Source organism: Myxocyprinus asiaticus, chromosome 34, assembly GCF_019703515.2.
Source record: "Myxocyprinus asiaticus isolate MX2 ecotype Aquarium Trade chromosome 34, UBuf_Myxa_2, whole genome shotgun sequence".
Classification (NCBI taxonomy): Eukaryota; Metazoa; Chordata; class Actinopteri; order Cypriniformes; family Catostomidae; genus Myxocyprinus; species Myxocyprinus asiaticus.
The window spans coordinates 18,793,462-18,805,613 of record NC_059377.1 but is presented as its reverse complement, the minus strand read 5'-3'; the positions used below and the strand labels follow the sequence as shown (position 1 = coordinate 18,805,613).

Genomic DNA, 12,152 nt, shown 5'->3' with positions numbered 1-12,152 from the left:
CACACAGTCCCTTTAAAAAACACTTTTCCATTTTAAATGCATTTTAGTGCAAAAAATAAATGCCTTAAAGGGTCATTTTTAAAATTATCCAAACAATCATTCAGGATATAGATTCATTTTGTTTTCATCTGAAATCTCAACTGATCTCAATATCATATTTAACTATTGCAGAGAAAAATTGATAAGTGAACGGAAGACCTTTGTTATAAAAGCACTTAGACAATTCATTTGAATGCTTTACTTTGGCCAAAACTATGTTAAAATACTGTAGTATTCAGTCGTGTAAAGGTGGTAGCATGAAAATGAGCACTTTTGTGAAAGTAATCATGCTGAGGAGGCACTTTAGGTTGTAAGACAACAATCGATACATAAAGGAATAGTTCGTTAAAAAATGAAAATTCTGTCATCATTTACTCACCCTCATGCTGTTCCAAACTTGATTTACTTTCTTCTGTGGAACACAGAAAGAGATGTCAAGTAAAATGTTAGCCTTACGCCCAAAGTATACCTTGGTTTTGACGAGAACGCTTAGTGTCAGTCAAGTATACTTCATTTGACTTTGCGCATTTGCGCTACCACTGTTGAGTTACTGGACTATTTATCTTCAGGAGTTTAGACACCTAAAGATAGTCTTTATATTGTTCAGACTCGAGTTATACAAATGCAGGAATCTCCTGACCTCCTCACACGTGTTCTTGACTTGCATATGTACTGTTGTTGTTTCCACATTCGTCTCCTGTTGTTTACCGGCGATTACATATTCTTCTAGCGCTTCTTCATGACAGCAACGGCTCAACTGTGAGTGTTGCCACCTTGTGGACCCTCTAATTAGTGCAAATAACTCCAGGCACATGCACATTCTGCACATTCAAAGACACGCGGTTAGAAAAATCAGGCTGCGCGCGTTCAGTGTTCAAGCAATCTGCTGATAACTAAATTTGTGTCACGCGTCCTGTATGCGGACGCTCAGCGTTCATGTCTGACCGAGATACTTGGGCTTCAGTCATGATTCACTGACATTAACCTAACATCTCCATTTGTGTTCCACAGAAGAAAGAAAGCCATACAAGTTTTGAACGTCATGAGGGTGAGTAAATGATGACAGAATTTTCATTTTTTGCTTAACTATTCCTTTTATTTCAAGGGTTCAGTGGATAAATCCCAAATGTGTAGTTAAAAAGAATCTTGTAAAATTCTAAGTGGGTATGAGAATGAAGAAACAAAATCTATCAAGAGTTTGGTCCACATTTTCAGCACACTGTTTTTCATTTTTACACCTTTGATGTGCATTTTCTACTTCTGTAATCTACTTCAAATTGAAGTGTACTTATTAACAAACCATTTGAACATTGATGTGGCTGGTCTCCTGAGTGACACAGCCACAAAATACTTCTTCTGTTACAGTTCCATCAACACCAGTGTTCCAAAACCATCCATGCAGCTTGCACAAAATAAGGTGAAAAGACCCTAAATACCCTAGTTTTACAAAAATACAGCCACAAATAAGACAAAAATAAGACAGGAGAGCAAGAGGCCACAATCAAGATGATCCAGCTCACAACATCCTGAAATCAGTCACTTCTGGTACAATTAAATAAAATAGCTGTGCAGTATAGCTAAAAGGTAGCTACCACTGAGTTTAAAAACCATTCACTAAAAGCATATAGTGTATCAATGTAAACAAAAATGCTGGTCCAACATAACACTACATGTTTGTTGGATAGTTGAATTTGCCACAATGTGTCATTGAAATTTGTTTTATCGGACAGTTGTTACAGACTTGTAATAGCACATAAAAAAACCTTGACACTACAAGTTTATATCCACTTTGGTTTGCAAAGGCACTATTTGCAGAATATGTCCCATTTTTATGCCTGTTGTTCACTCCTTTTTTTTATTCCAAGCTATGTGTCTGAAGAGACATTCTCCTTGATAATTGCACATACATCCAAGTTCACATAGCATTTAAGGTCACTCGAATTTCCAATGCTGGTGTTTGTCTCCAGGAGTGCAACTTCTCATTTGGGTGTCTGCACGGCCGTCAGAAGTGCGGTAGGAGGTGATACACATGTTTGAATGAGGATTATATATGCTCCCATCCTGAGTAGAAACAATTACCAGATAATTGTCATCTTCGGCATGGAAATATGGAGGCAGAGCTAGGATGTGATGTAGAATAATTTTCCGAATTAGGTACTTTAAGGCTGACGCAGGTCTGAACCACGGTACATTAGCCTTTGGATTTACCATGAAAACTTTAAATGGATAGTTCACCCAAAAATGAAAATTCTCTCATCATTTACTCACCCTCATATTATCCTAGATGTGTATGACTTTCTTTCTTCTGCTGAACACAAACGAAGATGTTTAGAAGAATATTTTAGCTCTGTAGGTCCATACAATGCAAGTGAATGGTGGCCAGAACTTTGAAGGGCCAAAAGGCATATAAAGGCAGCATAAAAGTAATCCATAAGACTCCAGTGTTTAAATCTATGTCTTCTGAAGCGATACGATCAATGTGGGTTAGAAACAGATAAATAATAAAGTCCTTCTTTTACTATTAATTCTCCTCCCTGCCCAGTAGGTGGCGATATGGACGAAGAATGCAAATCACCAAAAACAAAAGAAGAATGTGGAAATGAAGTGAAAGTGGAGACTTATAGTTAAAAAAAAGGACTTTAATACTGATTTGTTTCAAACCCACACTTATCATATCGCTTCTGAATACATGGATTTAACCACTGGAGTCATATGGATTACTTTTATGCTGAATTATGTGCTTTTTGGACCTTCAAAGTTCTGGCCAACATTCACTTGATTTGAATGGTCCTACAGAGCTGAAATATTCTTCATTTGTGTTCAGCAGAAGAATGAAAGTCATACACATCTGGGATGGGATGAGGGTGAGTAAATGATGAGAGAGTTTTCATTTTTGGGTGAACTATCCCTTAAGATCTAGTGTGAAAGCCCCTTTAAAGAGATAGTTCACCCAAATATGAAAATTCTCTTATCATTTACTCACCCTTATGTGTTCCAAACCTGTATGGCTTTCTTTCATTAGTGGAACACAAAAGGAGATGTTAAGCATAATGACAGCTTGTTCACTTTCATTGTATGAAAAAAAGATGCAGTGAAAGTAAATGGTAACTGAAGCTGTCATTCTGCCTAACATCAAAGAATAAAAGTCATATATGTTTGGAGGGTGAGTAAATGATGACAGTATTTTAGTTTCTGGGTGAATTATTACTTTAATTTTTTGTCCAAGCATCCTGTTTACTGATGACGGGGAAAGCAGACTCACATGCTTGAACTCCCATATGATGCTGGGAGGTCTTGGAACATCATCTTGTGGGCAATGCTTCATTCCTATGTGTGTCATTCCATCCTGGACCTCAGCACAAAGCTCAGTCACTGAGTTAAAGCGGATCTCCTTCTGAGATGTGTACTCAAAGTACTGAGAGAGAGAAATGACACTTAGTTTGAAATGTACACATATATTTAATATGACTAAATCAACCTGGTTTATTGTAAAATATCAGGCAGAAAAAACTGCATGTATCAGAGTTCATTTGGAATTAATTAAAATCCTGCCTCTATAAAAAGTCATGCTCTGCAGGGAATGTATGGAAGTTTGCACATATACAGTCAACATCAGGTTGATAATTCATAAGCAAACCCTTTCTCACTGCAGAGGATCAGAGGTTTTTTCTCAGAGGGTAAAGGTTATAACTGTGGAATAATAATGAACTAAAAGGTGTAGCTGTTTCTGCTGTCATTGCTCTGCCACTTTAAATATCTGAATACAGTACTCTCTGAAGACAATTTGAGTGAAACTTTCTATGCAAAACTCGCCACCACAGCGCTTGAGTGTTGTGGGTGGTTGCCAGGGCATTCCTATGAGGCTGCCGCTGGGGTGTTCTGTGTGGTTGCAGTGGTTCAAGTCATAAGAGCAAACCTCAAGTCTCTATAATATTTTCAGCACTATAAATGGCTCAGGTTCATCCTTCAATGCAAGTCTTTGCGATTGTTTTTTTCCCTTCCATTTAATCATTCGCTTGGTGATAATAGTGATATAGTAATAGTGTTGCTTTCCTACAAAAAAAGTAAGCTACTTCCAGTATTATCAGGGCCGTGACCTATATGAAGAGAAGGTATTTGTCTGTCTCAAACTCATTTACCCGGTTACCATTAGTCAATCTACTCCAGGGCCTCATGTATATTTTATACAGAGGTCTATCTTTGAGGAGAGTGGCTAAGGTTTCCCTTTCAGCCCAGGCTGTAGAAACATTGATTTTCACTCACACATGGTGCTACTTCAGAGTCCCTTGATGCACAGTGGTGACACAAGCCACCGGACACACATGCAGGCTTCCCTTTCCATTAAATATACATCCAAAAGAGACTCATTCATTTTGTCAGCAGGGTTGACACTAAAACAAAACTTCATATCTCGGCATATCTCAGCCCGGACTCCTGTTTCTGCCCAAATAAAGCTTGCTTTGTTTTGCAGCAAATGCAACAAACAGGGCCTGATGGATCTCCTGCATCAGCTAATGTAGGTGTAATATAACTGGAAGTGAAATTCACCTAATACTCATTTTCAAAGTTTTACGATAGCTCTGGCATTAATAGAAAACCCCTTTTAATTCCTCTTGGAGAAATCAGGATGTTGAATAAAGGACAAAGTGCACTGCGGTATGTGCACATCGTCAGCGCATGTGTCTGCTGTTGACTGCACTAAAGAGTTTAACAAAGCCGTTGTAGTGTGCATGCGTCAAATGTATTTGTACGGACTTGCGGTCAAAAGAGTATACTTTTATGTGATTTTTGGAGATCAACAATAAAAATCCATTTTCATTTGTGTTCTGTGGTTTTGAAACGACATGAGGATTATTATAAAACGGATAGTTCCAGTCCTAGATGCTGATTGGTCAACAGCCGTGTTTTATTCATGATAAAGCACAGCTCTGACCTCTTCACTAAACTTCTATTTGTATCACTCCGCTAGGGCTGAAATGATTAGTCGACGATATGGACAACGTCGACTATTAAAAAATTGTCAACAAACATTTTCCTTGCCGAATAGTCATTTTATCTCATTTAACATAACAAGATCATATGAAACTCTAATGACGTTGCACGAGATGAGCACTGCAGCTCGCGTCTAATTGTAGAGAGGAAGAAAACACAGCTCACAGTCTAGACGCACTCCAAACTTTCCAAACAGCCTAAAAGGTGAAGTAGATCGCAAAGTATGAGGGATTTCTGATGCAAAAATACAAAATATGTAAATAAAGAAGTAGTGTCATCATGAAATAAAGCGGAGCCGGATCTGGCATGCCGCTTAAATAAATGTTCTGGGTTAAATACAAGTTAAGATCAATCGACAGCATTTGTGGCATAATGTTGATTACCACAAAAAATTATTTCGTGGTTACAGTGAGGCACTTATATTAAACACATTAATTCATCTGTTAAAACTCCTGTATTATTTGAGCTGTAAAGTTGGTTTTTAGGTTTTAGGTTTTGTTGACATTACATTGTCATGGTAACAAAGATTTAAAATTGTTTTAACTTTAAACAGAAATGGTTAGAAAGTGATTTTTAATCACACTAAAATCATGCATATTGTTGATGTCATGTGGTTATATTTTTGAAACAGTGAGTATTTTAATGCTTACTGATTGGCCCCATTCACTTCCATTGTAAGTGCCTCACTGGAACCCAGATTTTTGCTTTTTTGAGATATTTTTTGATTATGAGTTGTATGAAGTGAGAGGGGAGAGATTGAAACTGCACACTATGGTGTGCTTGCTGCAGCTAGATTATAACGTGATGGCTCACAACGTCTTGAATCATAATATGCAGAAAAGTGTGCTGTAGCCACTCACGATGTGGGGCGTTCAAGCAAAAACTTGTTTTGTTTAGCTTCGACAGGACCACCAGCGATATAAACAAAAGAAAAACACAACATGGCTGCACACAAACCAGAGAACAGAACTTACAAAACATTTGTTAAGAGTTTGTAGTAGAAAAATAATGCATTTCTATGACCAGCCTTATTTGTTTGAAGGATTTGTTTGTGGAGGTAGCTACAGTCACACTGTATCCTAACCAGACACCAAATGACACGCAATAAAAGTTTTCTTTTCCATGTTAATCAGAGTTTTTGTCCTGGCACCAGTCAAGAATCATTCTGAAAACATATTATTGAAGCCAGCATCTCACTTGCTGGATAAAACTACTTGTTTTGGCCGAGAATGTTACACCTACCGACTGTTTTTGCGGAGGACTCTTCAGGCGTCTGTGACACACTCACACACATGCTGGTGTGGCTATCCTTATAAGGACTCTCCATAGACATAATGATTTTTATACTGTACGAACTATAGATTGTATCCCCTAACCCTCACAAAAAACTTTCTGCATTTTTACATTTTCATAAAAACATTGTTTAGTATGTTTTTTTAAGCAATTTGAATTATGGGGACACTAGAAATGTCCTCATAAACCACAAACCACATTTATAGCATAATACTCTTGTAATTACCAGTCTGTAACCTAAAAAAAAAAGTCCTCGTAAACCGCCCGCACACACACAGGTTCAGAATAGAAAAGAGGTGACAGATATTCCCGCTCCCTCTGCCTTTCTCTCCAGTTCTGGTCATAGAAATGCATCTATTTTACGACTACAAACTCTTCACACATGTTTTGTAAGTTCTGTTCTTTGGTTTGTGTGCAGCCATGTTGTGTATTCTGTTGTTAATATCGCTGGTGGTCCTGTCGAAGCGAAACAAAATGAGTTTTTGCTTGAACGCCACACCTTGCGAGCGGCTGCAGCACTCTTTTCTTGTGCAATGAGCTCTAATGCTCACGTGCAGGCTGTCTCATGAACGCGCAGATGAGTTCAACGGTCCTTGAAGATTTTCACTAAATAATACATTAGATTTCAGATTGTTTCTCACCAAACCTTATCGTATTCCATCAGAACAAGACATGAGTCACATTCAATAATTTATCAGACTCCTGAATTATACTTTTGTGTCCTTTTGAAGCTTGAAGATGTGGTCACCATAAATTGCCATTGTATGACATCACCGAGCACAAAATGTTTTCAATCTCCCTTTGTGTTAATAAAATAACAGAAAGAAATATGGTAATATAACAACACAGGGTTGAGTAAACGATGACTGAATTTTAATTTTTGGGTGAACTATCCCTTTAAGTAAATAACGATAGAATTTTCATTTAGTGGTTAGTGAACTACATTTTCCCTTTATTGTTTAGTGCTATGTGGGGTGCAACATTTTTCTAGTTTCAAAGGAAAGCGTGACAAAAAACTCAAACAACTCGAGTAAGTGAAAATAAAAATTTTAATACTGAAGTTACCTGATTACCACCCTGACCGTGGCAGCCAAACAGGGACAGCTGAGCTCCTGTGGGGTTGTGGTCTGGTGCGTTGTAGTCCAGACATTCGGAGTAGATACCGACACTACGCACCTATACCAGGAACCAGGAAAAACAGAAAATCAGTGTTAAAAAAGAAAGACATTAAGAAGGAAGTCCAGAGGGGGAAACAATTATAATCGCATGGATGAGCTTGTAATGTGAGGTACAATGAATCTCTTACCGCTCCATGCCAGCCAGGCCTGTCCTCTGGCACATGAAGGCCGGGGTAAACGTTCTGCAGGTACCATTTAAAGCTCTGACACTGGAGTCGCTTTCGCAATAAAATCCTTTCAGAAATATCCCCATAAGATTCCTAGAAGAGAAAAATCACAATCAGGCCTCGAGGCAAAGATGGCAGATTATTTTGTGGAATTTACTTAAGGACTGTCGTGACATTTTTTCTGGTCACTGGAATAATTTCATAAAGACTGCACTCACAAAGAGTAAGTTTTATACAATGTAAAATTTTTGAACTGAGCATAAACTTGAAAAATTTACATTCATTACAGAAATTAGACTTTAGAATGAGACTTTTCCATTACTTATAAACATAGTAATTTCTATGCATTTGCCAGGCCTGGAAATCACATTTGTATTATTTGTATTTTATTTATTTTATATCTATTTATTTATTTTTGAATGACAATAAATTATTTCTGCTGTTAAAAAAAGGAAATTTTTTCTTGAACTAGCACATTAACTGAAAGTGTAACTCAATAGATTAATGATCTATTGAAAGACTGAGTGCCACATACAATTGAAGTCAGAAGTTTACATACACCTTAGCCAAATACACTTAAACTCTTATTTAATTTAATCGCAGAAAACATTGCCTGTCTAAGGTCAGTTAGTATCACTATTTTAAGAATGTGAAATGTCAGAATAATAGTAGAGAGAATTATTTATTTCAGCTTTTATGTCTTTCATCACATTCCCAGTGGGTCAGAAGTTCAAATACACTTTGTTAGTATTTGATAGCATTGCCTTTAAATTGTTTAACTTGGTTCAACCTTTTTGGGTAGCCTTCTACAAGCTTCTCACAATAAGTTGCTGGAATTTTGGCCCATTCCTCCAGACAGAACTGGTGTAACTGAGTCAGGTTTGTAGGACTCCTTGCTCGCACATGCTTTTTCAGTTCTGCCCACAAATTTTCAATCAGACTGAGGTCAGGGCTTTGTGATGGCCACTCCAATACCTTGACTTTGTTGTCCTAAAGCCATTTTGCCACAACTTTGGAAGTATGCTTGGGGTCATTGTCCATTTGGAAGACCCATTTGCAACCAAGCTTTAACTTCATGGCTGATGTCTTGAGATGTTGCTTCAATATATCCACATACTTTTCCTTCCTCATGATGCCATCTATTTTGTGAAGTGCACCAGTCCCTCCAGCAGCAAAGCACCCCCACAACATGATGCTGCCACCCCCATGCTTCACAGTTGGGGAGGTGTTCTTCGGCTTGCAAGCCTCACCCTTTTTCCTCCAAACATAACGGTGGTCATTACGGCGAAAAAGTTACATTTTGTTTCATCAGTCCAGAGGACATTTCTCCAAAAAGTAAGATCTTTGTCCCCATGTGCACTTCCAAACTGTAGTCTGGCTTTTTTATGGCGGTTTTGGAGCATTGGCTTCTTCCTTGCTGAGCAGCCTTTCAGGTTATGTCGATATAGGACTCGTTTTACTGTGGATATAGATACTTGTCTACCTGTTTCCTCCAGCATCTTCACAAGGTCCTTTGCTGTTGTTCTGGGATTGATTTGCACTTTTCGCACCAAACTACGTTCATCTCTAGGAGACAGAATGCGTCTCCTTCCTGAGCGGCATGATGGCTGTGTGGTCCCATAGTGTTTATACTTGCTTACTATTGTTTGTACAGATGAACATGGTACCTTAAGGCATTTGGAAATTGCTACAAAGGGTGAACCAGACAATTTTTTTTTCTGAGGTCTTGGCTGATTTCTTTTGATTTTCCCATGATGTCAAGCAAAGAGGCACTGTGTTTAAAGGTCGGCCTTAAAATAAATCCACAGGTACACCTCCAGTTGACTCCAATTAGCCAATTAGCCTATCAGAAACTAATTGGCTAATTTCCTAAAGGCTTGGCATCATTTTCTGGGATTTTCCAAGCTGCTTAAAGGCACAGTTTACTCAGTGAATGTAAACTTCTGACCCACTGGAATTGTGATATAGTCAATTAAAAGTGAAACATTCAACTTGCCAAATCTATAGTTTGCTAATATTAAATCTGTGGAGAGGTTAAAAATGAGTTTTAATGACTTCAACCTAAGTGTATGTAAACTTCTGACTTCAACTGTAACTACTTCCTGTAAAAGCAATGATGACACTTGAACTGCCACGATGCACTTTAAACAAACAAGCCCAAACAGGTTAACATAAGATAACATTCATTTTAGTAACACTCCTAACAGGCATGAAAAGGGTGTGTTTTCTTGCAGACTTGTGAATGAACAACTCATGTTAGCCAATAAGAGTAGTCTTGGCATTCGTTTTAGTTTGATCATAGATCCTGGTCATTAATAATGTAATCTTTCTGTAACACAACATTAGCCTGCAGGATATAATATATGTTTGCCCAATTTTATTATCTTTGATAGCAGTTAAGCTTTTTCAAAGACGGCCAAATGAAGAACAAACACTGTAAGCCGATAGAATGGTGGCATTCAAGCAAAACTGAACATCATTTATCTCTTTCACAATTTTTCCCCTTCAGGAGTGAGTAAGCAATTATAGCACAGAACTTTTATAGATAAAAGTTGAAAAAGTAAAAGAAGGAAATAACAGACAACTGCTGTAGATCTGTCAGATTATACAACAGGGTGATTTTAAAAGTAAAAGAGGGTGACAATTCACTCTCAAGAGAGACGGAGGGAAGTGCACTGTACCTTGCTTGCCGGGGGGTTTCGGTTATAGAAGTGCTGCTTGTAGGAGTCCATCCAGACTTCTGCAGCACGAACAGTGTTCTGAAGGAAGTTCGATCGGGAATATGGGGCTTTCTTGGGAAAAACATGACCCACATGGGAGCATGGGTGAATTTCTAAAGACCCCCCACATTGCCACACCTATAAATTCAAAATACATTTGAAAATTAAGCAAGAATAATGTTATTATTTTGATATTTTCATACAATATTTCATATTCCACTCATCTCCCACATTTTTTTGCACTCAAACATATTATTTTATGTTAATTTCTACGATTAATAGTTGACTGTTGAACGCGTAACATTTTTTTTTTTACGTAAATAATGCAGTACCTGTTTTTTTTTTCTCACTTCCTTAAACTTCACTAATGTTCTTCCCCACTTCCTGTGGCTGTATTGCCATTTATTAATTTCCAGGAGGTACACACTCAACTCGACTGCACATCCTAGCACAGAAACTGATTGTATGGGGCAGTGCACACTTAAGGCCTGTTCACACCCAAATCCGTGGTGACTTTTCCAGACGAACCTCTGAAGGAGGGTCTATTCACACAAAGTCCGTAAAAACATTAAATGAAAAACTATTTCACTCCTGTACAGTAGGCAGCACTGTTGCTGTTCTAAACATGTACACCAGTCTCCTCCCCGCACCTTCAACTATTAGAGATTAATATAATGAACGCTGTTAAAGCATTTATTTACCTAATTCGGCAAAATTTTTCATGGTGTTGATGCATTTTGAGGAGTATATAATCTGTGTTTTTAATGCAAGTGAGATGAGGAAAGAGCGCTGCTGCATAAATATATGTCCTATTTATATTTGCACATGTATTTATCTACAAGTATCTTCTAAACGGACTCCAGAACCCAACTTCCCTTTTTATAATGCCTGGTTAATATAACACAAGGTGGGGGTTCACGTGACGCCATGCGAGAGACTTTGCGAACTTTGCTAGTTTTTTAATTATTTTCATGTTGTGATCCGGTGAGATTCGATACACCCAATTACATACTTGCTCTTTGAGGTAAATATGGCAAAGAAGTCAAAATTCTCAGACTCTGGAAACATTAAAAGCTGAGGCCTCTGACGGGACTGCGGACCAGAGACACAATTTAAACAGCACGTCGGGAGAAGATATTCAGCGTCAGTTGTCCAACATGTCGGTGATGCTGACGAAGGTTCTTGCCGACTTGGAGGATCTCGCTGTAATACGTCGATCGATTACGGCGATGGAAACAAAATTCTCTTATTCTGTCGGAAAAATTCTCTCTGTCCGAAGAGTGACAGAAGTTGAAAAACGAATCGATTATCTTAAGTCATCGGAAAGGGAATTAACTGCTAATCCGCCCGCGTCCAAAACAGATTTGGAATTAATTTCGGAAAAGCTGGAATATTTCGAAAATATGAGCCAAAGGAATAACATATGAATTGTTGGAATTCCTGAGAATGAAGAGGGCAGAGATATGGTGAAATTCCTGAAATTCCAGAACTGCTGAGGGAGATAGGCCTCGATGCATTCTGGCCAAATTTCTGAAATCATCCGATAAAGATCTCGTGTTGCGCCGGGCGAGGAGCAAAGGGAAGCTTTCTTGGAAGAACCATAATATTTTCTTGTTCCCGGACTTTGCGAATTCCACAAGAGAGAAACGCGATCGGTTCAAGGAATGCAAGAAACTCTTACATCAGAAAAAGATCTCGTTTGCTCTGATGTTCCCGGCCAAACTGAGAATAGAAACGAAGAATGGTCGCAAAGTATTTACTTG

At 38.2% G+C, this 12,152-nt stretch overlaps 1 protein-coding gene across 2 annotated transcripts in view; it reads right to left on the bottom strand.

The window, feature by feature from the left end:
• Nucleotides 1-385: 385 nt before the first annotated feature.
• The window catches only part of LOC127425492 (polypeptide N-acetylgalactosaminyltransferase 4-like), a 49,306-nt gene continuing 37,539 nt past the window's right edge, over nt 386-12,152 (bottom strand). For both annotated transcript variants that reach the window (XM_051671558.1, XM_051671557.1), the window contains exons 7-11: nt 10,351-10,527; nt 7,631-7,762; nt 7,390-7,500; nt 3,302-3,454; nt 386-2,100 (exon numbers count right to left, since the gene is read on the bottom strand). In XM_051671558.1, the coding sequence (XP_051527518.1) occupies nt 1,972-2,100; nt 3,302-3,454; nt 7,390-7,500; nt 7,631-7,762; nt 10,351-10,527 (702 nt within the window). In that variant the 3' untranslated portion in view covers nt 386-1,971. The remainder of the gene's footprint in view (nt 2,101-3,301; nt 3,455-7,389; nt 7,501-7,630; nt 7,763-10,350; nt 10,528-12,152) is intronic.